Source organism: Maylandia zebra, linkage group LG20 (assembly GCF_041146795.1).
Source record: "Maylandia zebra isolate NMK-2024a linkage group LG20, Mzebra_GT3a, whole genome shotgun sequence".
In the NCBI taxonomy this organism is placed as follows: Eukaryota; Metazoa; Chordata; class Actinopteri; order Cichliformes; family Cichlidae; genus Maylandia; species Maylandia zebra.
In genome coordinates this window covers 23,402,827-23,423,025 of record NC_135186.1, presented here as the reverse complement: position 1 = coordinate 23,423,025, position 20,199 = coordinate 23,402,827, and the positions used below count along the sequence as shown (strand labels likewise).

The 20,199-nt window shown below is 40.2% G+C and overlaps 2 protein-coding genes across 2 annotated transcripts; both read left to right on the top strand.

The window, feature by feature from the left end:
* Nucleotides 1–60: 60 nt before the first annotated feature.
* LOC101482984 (glucose-induced degradation protein 8-B homolog) lies at nt 61–2,859 on the top strand. Its single transcript, XM_004546021.3, has 5 exons — nt 61–197; nt 557–686; nt 834–1,030; nt 1,130–1,327; nt 1,796–2,859. The coding sequence occupies exons 2-5, from the start codon at nt 569–571 to the stop codon at nt 1,967–1,969; spliced, it is 687 nt and encodes a 228-aa protein (XP_004546078.1). The 5' UTR covers nt 61–197; nt 557–568; the 3' UTR covers nt 1,970–2,859.
* Nucleotides 2,860–6,637: 3,778 nt separating this feature from the next.
* Nucleotides 6,638–18,749, top strand: slc17a9b (solute carrier family 17 member 9b). Its single transcript, XM_004546020.5, has 13 exons — nt 6,638–7,316; nt 7,855–8,052; nt 8,554–8,693; nt 10,065–10,164; nt 10,442–10,572; nt 10,692–10,788; nt 11,502–11,598; nt 13,028–13,115; nt 13,220–13,254; nt 13,425–13,540; nt 15,648–15,703; nt 15,782–15,811; nt 16,186–18,749. The coding sequence occupies exons 1-13, from the start codon at nt 7,186–7,188 to the stop codon at nt 16,362–16,364; spliced, it is 1,398 nt and encodes a 465-aa protein (XP_004546077.1). The 5' UTR covers nt 6,638–7,185; the 3' UTR covers nt 16,365–18,749.
* The last annotated feature ends 1,450 nt before the right edge of the window (nt 18,750–20,199 follow it).

The window sequence follows — 20,199 nt, the reverse complement described above, 5'->3', positions numbered from 1 at the left end:
AAAACGGTATGTTTTATGCACAATGGACTTTGTCACAGAGTGTGCATTTGCTGTGCTTCGGGTTTATTCTAGGGGGCAGCATTTTCTCTGCGGCACATTCTGCTACCGGAAATAAGGAAGACGAAGGAAGAAGAAGAAGAGGCTTACTCTCCGTTAGCTACCTAGCTACTGCTTGAAAGTAGCGACAAAATATTCAGGTATTGTGATAAAACTACCCATTATGTGGACATTATGTAGTATATAAATACTAATAGAATATAATTAAATATATTAAGGCTCGTCCTTGATGCGTTTATCCGAAGTATATGCTTTTAAAGGTGCAGGTTATCTTTGTTTTGATTCGTGTTGACGAAAGTCAGGCTTCAGTGTTGTGTTTTTCAGAGAAGGCCCAAACTATTGTTACGTAGAATTTCATATGTCATGTTGTCATGTTGCAGTCACACTGAAGGAATTACAGTTAGTTACATAAACCGTTAATACTACATAAGCCAATATTCTCGGTGTCTAAAATTATATCTTTTTAAATTGTAAACATAACCCCGATGCACTCCTGCAGGATCTTATCATAATGAGTTATGCAGAGAAGCCGGAGGATATAACAAGGGAGGAGTGGATGGAAAAACTCAACAATGTCCACATCCAGAGGGCTGATATGAACAGACTCATTATGAACTACCTGGTGACAGGTGAGGTATCTTTTTGTGGTTTTTGTTACAGAAAGTTGGGTTTCAGATGTCTATTCTTACAGACATCTGAAGCCAAGTACAGATGTGAGTGTGGATTTTGGGAGCGGATTTTTTCTTATGTATATATATTTTTTTCCTGTCCAACAGAGGGTTTTAAGGAGGCAGCAGAGAAGTTCAGGATGGAGTCTGGGATAGAGCCTAGTGTGGACTTGGACTCCTTAGATGAAAGAATTAAGATCAGAGAAATGATCTTGAAAGGACAGATCCAGGATGCTATCGCCCTAATCAACAGTCTGCACCCAGAGCTGTTGGACACAAATCGTTACCTCTACTTTCATCTCCAGGTGAGACATCTCAGCTTTGTACTTTAATAACTGCTTCTTGTTATGTATGCCTTGCTATTTTAACACCTGATTGCATCCATGGCTTTCTGGTTTTTGCAGCAGCAGCATCTTATTGAGCTGATTCGTTTGAGGGAGACTGAAGCTGCCCTTGAATTTGCTCAGTCTCAGCTAGCAGAACAGGGGGAAGAAAGCCGAGAATGTCTGACAGAGATGGAGAGGACGCTGGCCTTGCTGGCATTTGACAACCCAGAAGAGTCACCTTTCGGAGACCTCCTTAACATGATGCAGAGGCAAAAGGTAGAATCAGCACATTATAATTATTATACACACATTATAATTTTAAACTGATTTACTGTATAGGCAAAGTGTCCTTTAACTGATTGAAGGGAACATTCTAGCAGTTTTACATAAGAAGCCAATTTAAATTATCAGTACTACTCTCACCCAGTGAGCGTTTGTAAAGTTCAGTTCAATTCAGCTTTTTTTATGTTGTGCGAATTTACAACAGTCAATTCAGGGAATTTTATATTATTAGGTTTAAACCCAACAGTATTACAAAGATAACTCCAACAATCAGACAGTCCCTTATGAGCAGCAGCTAGTGATGGTGTGAGATAAAAACTCCCATCAACAGGAAGTGACCTTCATCCTGTGACGTCTGCTGTAGTTCTGAAGACAGATTTTTATAATCTGAGAACATCAAATGAAGTGATCTCATTTTCATACACAAGAAATTATTCTATATGTTGCTTTCTGTTTTTTTAGGTGTGGAGTGAAGTAAATCAGTGTGTACTAGACTATGAAAACAGAGAGTCAACCCCGAAGCTGGCCAAGCTCCTGAAGCTGCTGCTGTGGGCTCAAAATGAACTTGACCAAAAGAAAGTGAAGTATCCTAAAATGACTGACCTCAGCAAGGGAACCATTGAAGACCCAAAATAAGGATCAAAGTGAAAAAAGTACCACAGCATCACAAGATGGACACATTTCCTTTATCTATTCATACCCCGCAACAAACTGACTCATATAGAGTACAACCTTTTCTTTTTGTAAGGGTTGCTTTTTGATACTTTATTAACTCAGAATGTGCAGGAAACTGGATGGCATTTTAAAATGACCTCTCACACTAAAGTGACGTGCAAGTATTTCACTTGGTATTCTAATTTACATATTTGTTTATATAAAATTAGTATACTTAAGTTACACTAGTTTTTCTGTCTTTTGGCAGGGAAAGTTGTTGGCATTGGAGTGTGTGAATAAAGCCTAAATTAGGCTATCACTTTCTGTGTGTAACCACTTAGAGGAGGAAAAGTTTGATCAGGATAAATGGTTGGCTTAGTGTGCACTGCTTCAAATAAACATATATTCCATCCCTAGAAAAAAAGTCTGCTCAGCTAAGCTGTTGGTCTTTCAGCTACTACTCTTGTGTGATGACAGTAGCCACAACTTGATACTTGGGGTGTTTGAAGCTACTGTTACCTTTTAAAGTTAAAATCTGCTTCAGATTTTATGCTGTATTGTTGCTTGAGGCATTATTAAAAAAAAGATGCCCACAAAGACTTTCAGACTAAATATAATATTAGCAATAGAGGGAAAATCTAGGAGATTACCGGAATGCCATCAAGTGTAAAGGCAGCCTCAGTTTCAGTGTTTTGAATACTGTTGATAATGTTTAAAGATGTGAATGGATAATGTGTCCGCAGACATGGAGGCACTTTTACAGATGGATTTATTTACATTTATGAAACCAGTCGCTGTTTTGCAAAATTTAATGTGCTTTTCTTTTTTTGCTGGGATATTATTTTGCAATAAAAGTGGGATTTTTAAACTGGGCAAGTGTTGAAAGACTTGGTGTGTTTCAATTCTAGAGACTTCAAACTGTAGAGGTAAAGAGCAATCAAGTATATTTAATTCCATTAAAATTCTGGTATATGACAGCTTACCAATTACATTAAACATTACCATGTTATACTGACTGTTACCAAACAAACAATATCATACTTTCACTTATAGGAATTCACTGAAAGAGACACAATGATGAATGACATGCTGTGAAACAAGTGTTCACTTTATTAACTCTAGAAAGTGTCCTGCCTGTGAATCATACTTATTACTGATGCATTCATGTATAGGTGATCTCTAATGAGAGTAGGGAGAGATGGAAGAGAGCCTGGAGTGGTGGAGGTATGTTCTGGAGTATAAGAAGCCAGATGGAGTACATGTGATTCCCGGCCGCGTCCTCAGGTCATGCGCGGCTCAGCTGGCTGGAGTGTTCACGCACATCTTCAACCTTTCCCTCTCTCTGTCTGTAGTCCCAGCCTGCTTCAAAATGGCCACCATCGTCCCTGTACCCAAATCCTCCACCATCTCCTCATTGAACGACTGGCGACCTGTAGCCCTGACCCCCATCGTAAGCAAATGCTTCGAGAAGCTGGTCAGGGACTTCATCTGCTCTGCACTACCCGACTCACTGGACCCTCTACAGTTTGCATACCGCCACAACAGGTCCACTGATGATGCCATAGCCCTGACACTACACACTGCCCTGTCACACCTGGAGAAGAGAGACACGTATGTGAGGATGCTGTTTGTAGATTACAGCTCAGCATTCAATACCATCGTTCCCTCGAAGCTGGACAGGAAACTGCAGGATCTAGGACTGAGCAGCTCCCTCTGCAGTTGGATCCTTAGCTTCCTGTCTGACAGACGCCAGGTGGTCAGACTGGGCAGCATCACCTCATCCCCCATCACACTGAACACTGGTGCTCCACAGGGGTGTGTACTGAGCCCTCTCCTGTACTCACTCTACACCTACGACTGCACAGCCACTAACAGCTCCAACATCATTGTGAAGTTTGCGGACGACACTACAGTGGTGGGTCTTATCACCAACGGTGATGAGACGGCTTACAGGGAGGAGGTCAGCGCCCTGACCCACTGGTGTCAAGACAACCATCTCACCCTCAACGTCGCAAAGACAAAGGAGTTGATAGTGGACTTCCGGAGGTGCAGAGAAGTACACACCCCCATCACCATCAACGGCGCTGCTGTGGAGAGAGTGAGCAGCTTCCGGTTCCTTGGAGTACATCTGGCTGAGGATCTTACGTGGTCAGTACACACAAACAAAACAGTGAAGAAGGCGCAGCAGCGCCTCTTCTTTCTCAGGAGACTGAAAAGATTCGGCATGAGCCCCCGCATCCTCAGGACCTTCTATCACTGTGCCATTGAGAGCATCCTCACTGGATGCATCACCACCTGGTATGGCAACAGCACCGCCTACAACTGCAAAGCTCTCCAGCGAGTAGTGCGGTGCTCTGAACGGATAATTGGAGGTGAGCTTCCCTCCCTCCAAGACATCTACAGGAAGCGCTGCCTGAGGAAAGCGGGGAGGATCATCAAGGACTCCAGTCACCCCAGCCATAAACTGTTCAGACTGCTTCCATCAGGAAGGAGGTTCTGCAGCATCCGGTCCCGTACCAGCAGACTGAGAGACAGCTTTTTCCATCAGGCCATCAGACTGCTGAACACGTCATAGACACCTCAGCTTCACTACTGGAACTTCAACATTATGCACTCCACACTGTATATAAATGCCACTTGTTTTGCACATATTCAACTCTGTATATTTTATATATTTTATTATTATTATTATTATTATTATTATTATTATTTTTTTTTTTTTTTTTTTTTTTTTTTTTTTTTTTTTTTTTTTTTTTTTACTATTTAATTTGTAAAAATGTGTATACACACACACACACACACACACACACACACACGTAGGAATATTTAGTATACACATCCAGAAATGCATACACTATTATATATTGTACATATATTTATTAGTTTCAGGTTGGCCATTCTTGTATTTTGCTCGTTTGTGTTGTTGTGTTTGCACATCTCTGTTGCTTGTGGGGCTCGCACACAAGAATTTCACTCGCATGTGCTGTGCCAGTGTGCCTGCACATGTGATGTGACAATAAAAGTGATTTGATTTGATTTGATTTGATGTGAATGAATAGGAAAAAGATAAGTGGAAAGGTGAACATGCAAGGAGGAGATCTAGTGAGATGACATGAGTTTGAAAACCTGGGGTCTGTCATCCATAGCAACTAACAGTGCACAAGAAAGATGAAGAAGAAAGTGCAGGCAGGGTAGACTGGGTGAAAATGGTTGTCGGGGAATTTGTGACAGAAGGACAGCAGAAAGAGTGAAAGGGAAGGTTTATAAGATGACAGTGAGGCCTCTGCGTGTTTGTATGGATCCATGGTTTGGAGACAGTGGCACAGACAAAAAGACAGGAGGCAGACTGAAGCTATTAAGATTTGTATTGGGAGTGACAAGAATGGACAGGATTAGAAATGAGCATATCAAAGGGACAGCTTAGGTTAAGTGCTTTGGAAACAAAGATAAAGAGGCAAGGTTGTAATGGTTTAGACATGTGCAGAGGAGGGAAAATGGATGTGCCAGACAAAGATGTTGAATATGGAGATGCCAGACAGGAAAAAAAGAGGAAGAACACAGAGAAAATTCACTGATGTATTCAAAGGATTCAAATTCAAAGGATATTCAAAGGATTGGTGTAACAGAAGAGTAAGCTAGTGATTGGATGAGATAGAGACAGACAACACACTGCGGTGATATCTAAACGGTGACTAAATATGCAACTAAAAAAATCTTAAATTCTTAACTTGCCCCTGCGGGCAGTCTTTATCCTTCAAGCTTGGGTCTTTGCTGTTCCTGGAACTGCACTGTTCTGAACAGAGATCTACCAGTCTATCCACTCTACCAGTCTGGGGGTCACTGTTGGCTTCACCCTTCAAATCGCCGCTCTCAGCCCTTGGTATTTCTCAAGCTTCTGAGAATTCCTCCTACCTGATGTTACCATATATATATATATATATATATATATATATATATATATGTATATGTATGTGTATATATATATATATATGTATATATATATATATATATATGTATATGTATGTGTATATATATATATATATATATATATATATATATGTATATGTATGTGTATATATATATATATATATATATATATATATATATATATAATATACATATATATATATATATATATATATGTATAATATACATATATATATATATATATATATATATATATATATATATATATGTATGTATAATATACATATATATATATATATATATATATATATATATATATATATATATATATATATATATATATGTATGTATAATATATATATATATATATATATATATATATATATATATATATATATATATACACATACATATTATGTATGTGTATATATATATATATATATATATGTATGTATGTATGTATGTATGTGTGTGTGTGTGTGTGTGTGTGTGTGTGTGTGTGTGTAGGTGAAGTCTGCTGTTAATTTGTCCTCTTATTTTACTATCATAAAGTTTGTTACTTTACACTGTTGCCGTACATTAATTCCCACCGGCAACCAGCATACATGCTGTGACGTGTTATGTAACAATTTCCTGCTAACTCAGTATAGCCGGGGGAGCATTTCAGCAACCTTCTAGGTACTGCGCATTTTGGTGCCCCATCCCGACAGCTGCATCTCAGCACGGGGAGAATCACATCTTCATCCGGCAAGGACAGCTCACCGACAGAGCCCATCCTGGTTCTCCGCGGAGGCTCTGTTTCTACTTGCAGTACTGCATCGTCATCATCGCCGAGGGCCCGGAGTCACAGGCGTCTCTCTGACGTTTCAGATGATAAGGTAACGGATGAAGCAGCCGGGCTAAACCACTTCCTGATTAACCCTAGCGACGACAAGAAGAACTGCTGCGTGGCTGCTGGCTGGAGGAGGAGGCAGGGAAGAAAAACTGACACGTGGATTACTCCTCCTAGGGCATCAGGAAAAACAGACTGCCCCCCCTTCTAGCTCTGTTTCGAATACGGCGATCACCTCCTCTCTCTCTGTTAGTCCAGTTTTACAGGGTATGGAATTCACCGTCAGGATCCTATGATGTGATTTCGCGCATACTTTTAGGAGAAGATTTCCCCTTTTCACCCGAACGCTTACTTTTCTCACTGATCGACCGGAAAGGGAAGAAAGTGCAGTATACCCGGAGCGGTTGAGAAGAGGCTGCCGTCCGTCACCTCACGTTGAATGGCAGTTATTCAAAAACATGGCAAGACCTATAGTCAAGATTTGGTCTGTCACAAGGACAACCACCCGCCCGCCAAGATCGTCCCCGGGTGTCATAAGAAGTGGCCTGAACACACCACCAGCTGGTCAAGGTAACCGTTGGTAACACCAACTCATCGGGGCTCATTTTAACCATGTTTTAACAACTCTACTAAATCAAACCCACCGCCTAAAAGGCTCACAGAGGCCATATGGAGGGGGGAGAGTTTTTAACTTTTAAATCGTTAATGACGCTTAATGCCTGCCGGTCCTCTCAGGGTTTCTGAAGTGCTGTATCTGGTGGTGACACGTATCTTTTCTGGCCTTTCATGGCTCAGTGTTTTTATGCAGTGCTGTTTTGGCTAAAAAGAAGGAAATAACAGTGCTGCCTTTATGAAAAGACTGCCATGAACTATTATAAAGTTATGATGTACATTTTGAATACTAGTATCTTATGTATAAATCTAACCAAACCATGTTAGAACCCATCACCACTAACCCCTGTTGAATGCCCTACAGGTTGGACTTGCTTCCGCCACATACTGTAGATAAGACAGCCCCTACGAACTGGTCTAACAAGGCCAAAGTTTGTCCCCAGCTGTTGGGGGATGTGCAGCCAAATTCAAATTGTTCTGCTCTCCTCCGGTGCAGGCCTGTGGCAAGGATATGGACAGTGGTGCTGCTGCTGGGGACGTGCCTCCTGTACTGCGCCCGTGTGGCGATGCCCATCTGTGCCGTCAGCATGGCAGAGCAGTTCGGCTGGAGCAAGAGGGAGTCCGGCATGGTACTGGGCAGCTTCTTTTGGGGCTACTGCTTCACTCAGGTGTTCGGAGGCTACGTGAGTGACCGGTAAGAAACCACATGCTCTATAAGTTGGTAGGCTCTGGGTTTATGATTGAAAATCATCTTGAGTCTACAGAACTCTGAAGCGGGTCTTCAGTTGGCATCTGTTCTAGTTTTAGAGTTGTAATTAAAATCAAGTCGCTTTATGTTGAACCGTGCTGGCACTGACGTAAGCAGCCCAGTGGTGTTTGCTCAGTCTACAGAGCGAGATGTTTGCCCTGTAATGTCATGTTAAGTCACAGTGTCATTAACAGATAAGCTGCATGGGTGTCTGCACAGTATTTTTTTTTCCCCACTCTAGAAACTGTTAACAGTCCAAAATACTTGATCTAAATGCTCACCTTATTTAGATCAAATATTCTCTATGATTATATTTTCAGCCAAAGTTATCCAAAAGATTAAAACCTCTCAATGTGTTCTTCCAAGCTGATATCTTAGAAGTCAAAAGTTGATATCTTAGTAGGCCAAAGTTAAAGCTAATGCAACCCATCTGTGCTCTGTTCACAGGGTGGGAGGTGAGAAGGTCCTCCTGCTGTCTGCAGCAGCCTGGGGTTCAATGACAGCTTTCACCCCAATCCTGGCCCACTTCTGCTCCCAGCCGATCCTCTCTATGACACTAGCTCGCTTCCTCATGGGCCTACTGCAAGGTGAGATTAGCGGTGTGCAAGATGAATCACCACTTGAGATTACATTAGTGAGGTGTAAGATCCAGGTAATGAAAAAGGTCTCGGACAGTACTCCCATCGGTCGCAGTTTCGGGTTCCCGATAACTGCCAGACTTATTTGCATCTGTAATTGCTGTTTTTCAGTCGTATGTCCCTGCCAAAAAGTCATGCTTCCGTTTAAATGGACTCACATTGTGAAGACTTCTGAAATACAGTGTTGAGTGAGGGCCAGAAGTTTTTTGATTATTTTTCAGACCTTTAACATGCAAATGTGCAAATCTTTGACCTTTTGAATATAAAATGTCACCCCCCCCCCCCCCCCCCCCCCACCCCCCCTTAACGTTTTTGTAATTTTCTATTCTATCTATGGCCTTATGTGACCTTGAAACATTTTTAAGCCCAAGAAGACGTTCGTGCCAAACCTGAAGACACAAAATTTCCTTTAGGGTTACTTGAGATATCATCTTCACAACAACTGAAGAGACAACAAAGCGATGTGAGGTCAGAGTGACTTTCTTTGAGTCCAAGTGAATGTTTGCCCCAGATTTGGTGAGATTTTCTCAGTGTGCTCTAAAGATATTGTGCACAAGAACAGTAGGGATGGGCAATCAGACATTATTCATCTGACCACAACTGCTGCTGCCTTTAATGCCTCAAGAACATTTGCCAGTAAATGGTCTTTCATTTATTATTTGTGGCATTTCTTACAAAATTCTGTTTACAATGCATCTGCTTACTGTCTGCATCAGCGAAGTCGAAATAATCTATCTGACCCACATGAACTCGTGCAGACACTTGTTAAAGTCCTTGTTGGTTCATGTTTCCGGACGTTTGTCTTGTGTTTAATGATTCAATTTGTCAGTCACACTTACAAGGAATGTGACTTGAACGTGTCCACTGCAGAGACAACAAAGAAATGCTAAAAACACCCTTGCACTAGCTAGTCTTTTAATGTTAAAAATGTGGGATCCCAGGAATCCAAGATCTTTGAGTATCCTACATTCTTCATGGCTACTTTTTATATAGAAAACAAATAATAATTCTCATATTTGTTGAGCAATCAAGACATATTTACCTCTGCTGGTGGGATGTTCGATTTGTCAAACAGACATCTGTACTTTGCTTTGTTTGGCTTTAGAACAGCGATTAAGTTTAGTCATTTAAAAGTGTCCTTAAATTGATTTGACTGCATTGTTTTATTTCAAATAACCCAGCACAGTATCATATGTACTACTCTGTTTCTATTTTCTGTCACATTTTTATGTTTGTCTTATTAGACAATAATGTGTAACGTTCTTCCGCTGAACCTTAAGCCCTTCTAAAATTTGGTTATGCTTTGTGTTTTCATGTCAGGAGTTCATTACCCCTCTCTTGCAAGTCTGTGCTCACAAAAGGTGGTGGAAAGTGAAAGAGGCTTCCTCATGAGCACCGTGGGTAGTGGCTCCTATCTGGGGTGAGTCAAGTGTTATGCAATAACTGGGTAGTAGTGAGAAAAGGCTGAGTGTTCCTTCTTAGTTCATTATTGGGTGTTTTTATTGCAAAACAAGAAGTTTTTTTGTGCTTTTATTGATTTTAATAGCAGTTACTATTACATATGGTGATTTTATTGTTTCTGTAAAAATGTATAAGGAAATTTCACAATAAAATTCTGTCATACTAATCACATGCGGAAATGTCTTTTTACAGGGTTGTGTTTTAACTTGTCATGTTGTTGTGGTTTTATTTCCCAGCACTCTGGTAATTGGGGGGGCAGGCTCCCTCATGTTGGACCTTTACGGCTGGCAGAGTGTTTTTTATGTTTCTGGACTCCTTTCAGTCCTGTGGGCCTACTGCATGTGGAAATATCTACTCAAAGGAGAAGGCAAGTGATGCTTCAGCTGTGTCAGTAGTTTCTGTGCTGTCTCTTATCTTGTACCTGCTCAGCTGGAGTCAGCATCTTCTTCTGTGCTCATGTTCCTGTATTTTATCTGTGTTTTGTAGGGCCTATAATCACCCTGGAGTCCCTGGGCAGCAGTGGAGCCCAGTCCAAACTGACCAAAAGACATTGGTTACGGCTCTTAAAACAACCTGCTGTCTGGTGAGATAAAGCCTGTGTTTATTTATGAGGGTGTGACTTTATGTGCAATTGCACCTATAATTTTTGCACACATATTTTATGCTCTGTGCACATGTGCAGTACTGCATGCTTGTTTTCATATTCAGATGGATAAGCAGCAATAATCTTGCCTGTGTGCCTTCAGGTTCTGATGTAATGCTTCGGCTGATTTACTGCAACCTCAAAATTTCAGAATACTAATTGTAACCATTGCATGTGTGTTGAGCTAGAAGAAAAAAAATAGGTGGAGGAATGTGGAAATATGTAAAATATCTTATTATTGGATTTATGTTGGTGTTCCTCAACTGTCTGAATCATGTCTCTGAGGTCTTTTCCTTCCAGTCCCTCCCTATGACCTAGATATTTATACACTGTAATACACCTGATGTGCTCCATTTTCAGTGACACAGAGTACATGTGTGGTCTTAATTGATCTGATCCCTGTTGACACCTCCACATATTACATGGTAGTTTAGGCTTGTAAGTATTACTATGCTGTTGACTCACTTTAACATAATGCATCATACCTTCATAGAGGTATCGGTTAATAACAAATAGCACAGATACAAACCTTTGTCTAATAGGAAAAACAGTATCTAAGTCAATGTGTCATTGTGTGCTAAAAAACCCAGAGCGAGTAGTTGTGTAATTATAATGGGCTCACTGAGACTTGTTTTTCTTCATTCAATAACCAGTGCTGTAATAGTGACGCACCTCTGCACGGCGAGCACCTTCTTTACTCTTTTGTCATGGCTGCCAACATTCTTTAAAGACACATTCCCCGATGCCAAGGTAACTATTTTCTCATGACTCCTTTGATTATTAGAGAAACCAATCAATAAAAAAAGGGCTTAAGGGATAAAAATATGAAATACTGCACCTTTATTTACTAGACTTAGAGTCTACAGCCATGTGAGTGACTTTGTGAAAGTAGAATTAGATATAAAGGCGCTTTGAACTATGTTCTAAGTTTTGCAGTTATATAAATCAAAACTCTGAATAGGTTAAAATTTTGACCAAATGGTGGCGCTTGAGGAAAAGTCAAGGAAAAATGCACTCTTTTGTAAACTCCTGTTTTGAAGCTTTGATTTTAGAATTTTGGCCATCACCATCCTGGTTTCATGGAACCAGAAGTGACCACTTAAATGACACTGTGGAGGATTCATAGACTGCATTGCACAGACACAGATATCTGCTGAATAACATACGAATAAAATACTACAGTTTGACTCTTTAGAATTCACATATAGGCTGTAGGAAAAAATAACCAGCAAAAATGGTGCCAGCAATATTATATGTCAGGTAGTTGCATTAAACAGGCTCCAAAAGGCACAAGTAACACAAGTGCAATTGAGTCATCTGGTTCAGTGACTCAAATTAGCTGAGGTGAACTAGCTTTGGACATCTTATTCTGCATCTTTTAAGACTTAATGAAATTTAAGAAGGAGATTACAAGAAAGGATGAAAAATAAAGTCAACCTCCCAGAACTGTTATGGAAGTAGATATTAGGTGGGGGTTTTTTTTGGCCAAAACCTCCTTTTTTGTACTAGGCTGCAAACATGTTTACTTATGGTACAATGTTGAGCATTTTAACTTGAAAATCTGTCTGACCAAGCAGCTGGAAAAATTACAAGAACTATAGTTCCTGGAGGGGCCACTTGAGCCTGGCTGCAAAACAGAGGCAATCTCCATAGATTTGCATGCTAAAATGTCCAAATTAACAAACACCACTGCAAAGCATGTTTACAACCTAGCACAAAAATGGCCCAAATTCATAACAGCTCTACAATTGGTGGGTTTTCTTGTTGTTTTAACTCGTGGTTTTTCTAAGATTTTTAGCTGTGGCCGCTTTGATTGCCAGATTTGGTGATGTAGGCAGCTGGTTTGTCAGGTATAGAACAAGTATATTTAGCACCCTGCCATATTTCCTAAACATGGGTTCCTCTGGTTCCTTAAAAGCATGACAGTGACTAAAATGCTATTGCTTAGGCTTTAAAATGCAGTCAAGAAACCACTGGGTTTCTACATCCATCTTCTAAAAATAATTTTTAAGACTCGTCGACTTTTTAAAGCAACATTAAGTCACAGTTATTTGTCATTAATTGTTAGGATCATCATCACTGAGACAGGTCACTAAAACAGCACATGTCCTTGATACACTACACGAAGCTGGCTGCTGTATGTGGTCAAATAAAGCCCAAAAATATTTTATCTTTCCAGGGCTGGGTGTTCAATGTCATTCCTTGGTTAGTGGCCATACCGTCATCCCTCTTTAGTGGCTGTCTCTCTGACCACCTCATCAGTCAAGGTAAACAATAGGAGAAATAAACTGTACATCAGTATTATTTTAAATGTTTAGTGCACTGATATCGTTACATTGGACTTCCCTAATCTCTCTTCTGAATCCCTCAGGCTTCGATACAGCATCAGTGAGGAAGTTGATGCAGGTACGATATTTCTCAGTTGTTCAGTTATTCTGTTGTATGTTGCATGTTTAGTGTGATTCTTCTTCCCAGTACAAAGTGCATGACTGTCCTGTTTACACTGCTTATGTAATGAATTATGTACAATTGTGTTTGATGTGGGGTTTTTTAATGTGTCCATCCCTCTGTGTTAGTTTTTCTCCATGGGTGTGTCCAGTGTGTTTACCCTTCTTCTGTGTGGCACAACTACCTTCCCCTGGGCTGTAGCATTTGTGTCTGCCACCATGGGCCTCACCACCTTCAGTCACAGGTACTGCCACCCATTGTTTCCTCACACTCTGTAGCTGTATTCACACTTATGCTGCAGCCCTGAACTTTTCTAAACATTACCCGACAGAGGTGCTTATGAGAACACATTGATCCCACGTGACTGGATCAAATATTAAATGGTCTTTAACCTGCTTGTTCCTTAGTAAGAAATGTTTTGCCCCATTGTGGGTATTTGTGCAGATGTGAGGTTAGCTTTACATGTGAATGTGGTGTTTCCTGAGAGATTGTTTTGTGTTTTGTTCACTCAAACTTGATGATACAATTTCAGAATATTACCCTTATTTGCATAGCTGCTTAGAAATTAAATGTTAAATATTTCACCACTCCGCCCCCCAGTGTACAACTTTGTATTTGAAAAAGTCTTAAATCATGCTGCTTGGCTCAGGCATAACCAAGGAAGACTTGGCAGATCTCAGCTTTTATTAGGCATGCAGTTTGTCTAGTTGTCATTGTATCGGATCAGTGTCTGTAAGCATTTATGTTTTAACCACTTTACCTAGTAGTGCCTTATTACATTTGGTTTGTCTTGGAATTCGTCATCCCAGCTACTAACAGGGCATAAACATCGACTTTAATTATAATAAGTTAAAATAACTTCCAAAGTAAATACTGCATTTTTTTTAAAGAATGCATCAATGCATGTTTGGTGTGCTAATAAGTATGCAAGCCAACTTGGGTTTATGGTAATGAAGGTACAGCCGCTACAATGGTATGATTCATTGATGTGTATTTAATAACTTGTGAACAACACTGGAGCTCTTTGGCACAGAGGAACATTTTAAAAAAGAGTGACTAAAGAAAAGGATAAAAAAGAATAAGAAAACAATGATCAGTTCTTTGGTGGTTTGGGGCTTTTAAGGGATTTGTTCAAAGCAATAAGATATCAAAAATATCCATCCATCCATTCGCTTTCGCTTCTCCTTTTCAGGGTCGCGGGGGGGGGCGCTGGAGCCTATCCCAGCTGTCATAGGGCGAGAGGCGGGGTACACCCTGGACAGGTCGCCAGTCTGTCGCAGGGCCAACACACAGGGACAGACAACCATTCGCACTCACATTCACTCGCACATTCACACCTAGTGGCAATTTGGATTATCCAATTACCGGTAACCTATCCTCACAAGCTGCATGTCTTTGGACGGTGGGAGGAAGCCGGAGTACCCGGAGGGAACCCACGCAAACACGGGGAGAACATGCAAACTCCACACAGAAAGACCCCGGCCTGATGTTGGAATTGAACTCAGGACCTTCTTGCTGTGCGGCAACAGTGCTAACCCTATCAAAAATATATCTAAAAATAATCAGATATCCTTTAAATGAAATTGTGAGTGCACTTCTTTTAGTGTATTCAGTTGCATATTGAAAGGGGAAGCTTGAGGAACAATGACCATGGTAACCATCAATGACTTTGCATCTGTTCATTAGCAGCCTTTTACCAGCCATGTGGTTTTTCTGTTTGATAAAATAGTGTTTATGTGCTTAAAGAAAAAAAAGTTTCCTTCCTTGTTACTAAAGCTGATTCTGAAGTATGATTTCACTAACTCAGAAGGTACAGCAACCGTGGCAGTTGGTCTTGAATCAACTGTAATCTCCACATTTTGATTTTTTTCTTGAAATTCTAACTTTATTCTCAAAACAATCATCAATATAGATTTTTTTTAACTGTGGCCCTAATACTACATTTTATACATATTTGAATGGTGTAAATAAAAAGTATAAGTTATATACATATATTACCTCGTAGTAATAATCAGTAAATTTAATGATTATGATGTGGACAATAAATGTATTTCATTTTGTTTTTATGTGGCTCCATTAATGATATTTCGAACTCACTAAAGAAAATCTATTCTTCACTCTGGTTCCAGCCTTGATGACTAAAAGAGAGTGGAATTGATATAGATATGTTTACAATAAACCAGTAAATATGCATTCAGCAGTAGCCCATACAGACACAGATTTTCTCTCCATCTGTTTTTTTATGGGAAAAAATGCCATTCAGAGTTAGGCTTATACTCTGTTGCGGTTTGGGATGTATTTAGAGTCATTTCTGAAGTTCAAATTGACAATGACATGTTTTTCTGTTGCAGTGGTGTTTCTGTAAATGTTCAAGATCTTGCTCCGTCCTGTGCTGGCGCTTTATTTGGTAAGTTCTAAAAATGTGTTTTAGAACAATGGCAAAATGTCACACCTTACGAGTAATTACTGTACATTTCTTTTCCAGGCGTTATGAATACATGCGGTGCTTTCTCAGGTGAGTTTGTATTAATTAAAAAAATATCTACATGTCATTAATCTTTTACCAGTAGTTGCTTCCATGCTTTTAAGTGAAATCATTGATTCACTTCTCTAAATTCAAACTTTGAGGTGATGTGCTGAATGTCAGTCCCGCTTGTCTCTTTGTCCCATTCATATTTCATCAAGGGACCATGATGAAGTTTGTGTCAGATGAATAATACAGGGATGAGGAGATGACAGTTAGTGGTCCTGTGAGGGACACAGAAAAGATTGACATTTTCTCTGTAGAAATTTAGATGTGGGACAAATTGAATAGTTTTGCCACTTGCACATGTTGTTACCCTCTTTGTGCTGCTTTGCTATTTATAGCTACTCTGTGTTCCTGTGCAGGGGTCTTAATGGTGTACTTCTCGGGGTATCTCATTGAGGCGACAGGCTCATGGGCTTCTGTGTTTGCCCTCATCACCACGGTCAACTTGCTTGGCCTCTGTACCTTCCTGGCATTCGCTGAGGCACGCCGGGTTGACATTGACTCTACTAAGTTCCGCCACCACAACATACACATCTAAATCGTCAGTTATTGGAGGGACCTGAATGTGACCTCGGGCAACCAGCAGCTGCGATATTATCCAGCGCATAGATGGAACTGCACACAACAATTATGAAAAGTTTGATTGGCTCTGTGGTTGTTTGACTGCAACAGCAGCACACAGCAGAGCCTGCACAATGTTACTGAAAAGTCTTGTCGGGCTTTAACCTTGGATCCTGGAAAGAAGACAACTGTGTTAAAGGGTGCTGTGCTAGTTAAAGAAGAACGTGGAAGTAGGAAAGACTACACTACCTCCAGGCTCCATGGAAAATAGTTTACACTTAACATGTGTACAAACTGTGTTACTTAGGAACAAGAAAATCAAACAGATTGTTAACTGAAAGCCATAGCCCACTGCTCTGCTGTGTTTGTGCCGAAGGAGCTGTGAGAGTGATGGATGTGTCACTCTCCGGAGTGAGAGCTGTGACAGACCGAGGTGGTTTGTTTTTGCCCTGCAGGGATGGGTTAGGCGGCGTGGATGACACAGGGAGAGTCCAGCCTCTCATACCTGAAGTCTTTTATTAGTACGCCTCACTCAGCCGTCACTGAGAGATCTGAGTGACACCTCATTACCCAGCCACTAATTACTTTAAAGGCGGTTTAATGTCCTATACAATTTACCTTCTGTGGTTCGAATCACCAAGAGCTTTATGGCAGCAAGGCTTTGCCTAGGCGCTCTCGCTGATCGTTGTCTCCAAGGGTTTGTTTTAAGTTGAAAGACCAAAGGTTATTAATTAATTTAAATAATTGTATTTTCATTATTTGTAATTGCATGGAATAGAAATACCTCACCTAACTGCTTTGAGTAATTTTATATTTATATGGATAGAGTTTGAAAGACTTTCTTTTTTTAAATTGTGTTAAATAGACAACAAATATATCTAAATAATCACCAGTGTGATATCATAATAATGTAAAAACAACACATGCAGACAACACGATTCTTCAAGAAGAAACCTTTTTAGGTTGCATTATTATCATCGCACTTAATACCTTTGTTACTTAGGCACTAGACAGGAAGTGATATCAGTATTTGAGAGGGCATCCATTAACTTTTCATGATAGATAGTGCTAGCTGTCACTAAGGCAGTTTGAAATAGTCTCCAAGTTACACAGTGACGTTATGAATGTTAGGGGACAGGCGAGATAATGATAAATTATCGGATTCAGTACAATCGAACTGGAAACCTATGTAGCAACGTAAAACTAGCTGCATAACTCCGTCTGAAGGTTTAGGTAAATGTAATGTTTATCTTTGGCGTTCACAGTTTTACAAGTTCTGTTTTCATGTTAGGTCCAGATGCTTATTTGATACCTTAAATCTATGCATTTATTGTTTCGTGCCTCAGTTGAGCAACAAGAAAACTGCAAGACATGCACCTTCGTGGTAACAAAGTGTCAAGTGCTGATTGCTGTACATTGCTGATAGTTGCCTTATTTGTTGGATTTTTGTTGCCTTTTTGTCTTTTGTTACTGTTATTGGCATACAACTCCACATTGGCTTATATTTTCTAGGATTTTATTCCATGTATACTTGGAGGTGTAACATGAAGTGCATTTCTGATGTTGGCATTGTCACTTGTTACAAAAAAGAATGAAGTCATTGGATTTATTTAAAGCGCAGCTCTCCGTCTTTCAGAGTAAAAAAAAAAAAAGAACATTTCTTTACCTATTTATTTTTGTGTTTGGTAGAAAAACATAATCCTAAGTAGCTATAAATTATGATTACCTTTTTAAAAACTCTTATCTAAAATCGAGTATCTTTCCCCAAATCTCTTAAAATTCTGTTCCAACACTATGTTTTTAGTGTGGCCGTACACAGAGTGTGTTTTGCTTGGGTGTATCGATATCCACGTATTGGTATTGTTCCGGGATCATCATAATTAATGTTCGTTAGGGTGTGATTTTGGGCTAGGGTTAGTGTTACTGGCTATAGTTATGGTTATGAGCTTGTGATGACATCACAACATAGGTTTTGATGATCCAACAACAACACAAATGCGGGGACATCAGATCATGCTTGTGTTTGTGTCTTACATAAGACTACTGTACAAAATAATCCCTCTTCAACAGTTTTTTTTTTCTTATGCTGGATCTCACAGTTGCTTGCACTGCACTATTCACAAATGCCCACATGCCTCTTTTTTTTGTTATGTTCACATCTTGAAAATGTAAACCTTTTACATTATAAATAGTTTTCGCCAACATATCTTACTACAGGTTGCTGAAAGCCTTCTGTCAAATAGTTTTTGATAACCTGTAATGTACACGTTAGATAAAATAAAATGCAGTATTCTAATGTGTTTCAGATATACTGTATTTAAAAGCTCTTGAGTTTGAATAAAAAAAAATATATTTTTGTCAACTATTTTGAGTTTCTTCAATATGTTGCACAGAGAAAATACTGCGTGTATTTTCTCTGCATCTCCACAGAGAGGCAGTGCAGCATCAGTAATGAGGCGAGCACACGGCGTGCTTCCCAATCTCCAGATACTCCACAGTTCCTGTTATGTATAAAGGGGTCCTCCTGTTTAACAGCATACCCATGAAGTTTTCATGAATGTCGATTTGCAGCAAATATCGCCAGCTTCTGCACGAAAGAGCCTTTTCATACACAAAGCGTTCAAGCTTTTCAGGAACCATAAAGGTTTGTCCTGGGAAACCTTTTATTTGGACTCCATTATTTAGACCAGTCCAAAGCAGGTTCCACCGCAGGTTCGTCGTGTTCACACTACCAGCCACACTACAGCCCCGGATCCCGAGTCCAGGCCAGCAGTACTTATGTGGTGGCACCATATGGCAGGATGCTGTGTGCCATGTTGGCTAGCTGGCACTACCCACGTGCGAATGGCCAGACGCTAGTCACTCCCCCTCATGGGACCGAATGGCTCGGGTTGCTATGGAGACGGATGGCTTGTGGCTGCCGCGTGGCGATGAAAAGAAAAAAAAAAAGGAGGGGTCACAAGTGAGTGAAAGTAACAAGTCAGATAAAAGTCAGAGGAGCGGAGCGGGTTGGCAGTGAATCTAGCTTTTTGATGTACAGTTCATATAAAAAAAGAAAACACGTCGGTGTTAAAGAGATGGCCAGTCACTTATTGGAGTGCTCTCACTGACACAAAATGGTGTTGTAAAAGCAGACATAATCATGATGAGTGGCCCACTATTTAATTAGCAGAGATGAAACACTGAGGGGAGAGTAGAGGAGAGAGGGGGAGATAAACCCTCCCCACCTCCTCTCTACTTGTTGGCTGGTAGGAGTAACCCAGTAAATGCAGGGCCCATCAGAGAGCCAGAGATACATGTAAATGAAATAGCCCCATTAATTAGTAATTAACATCAAGTTAATGACATTTCACTGTGTCGCCATCTCATCCTATGTCCTTCCTCTGTGGTGGAGGGGTTGTCTCTCGGGTCCCTGATCTGAATGCTAATTAGTGAAAAGCTAAAATGCTATATAGGACTACCTAATAATATAGAGGCCCAGTTTAAGACTGGTCATTGTTAGGGAGGATTAATCACTTTGTGGCAATAGATCAGGAGGCTTTACAAGTCTCCCACTCCTTAGAGGGCTGTGATACTGAAGGCCATTGACAGGCTTTATGTGCTAATTGCATTGCGCCTGTTAGCCTAACGTTTTGTTATCCTTCAGGACTTCGAACTACTTTCAACCATTTTTCACCAATCGTCCAAGAAATATTTCCATTTAAGTGAGTGTAAAATGGTTTCGTATGTTACGTCTTGTTATTTCAGTCTCTTGTTATAGCAGCGATTGAGTTTGAACACAACAGCAGACACAGTCTTTGGTTTTGGGTCCC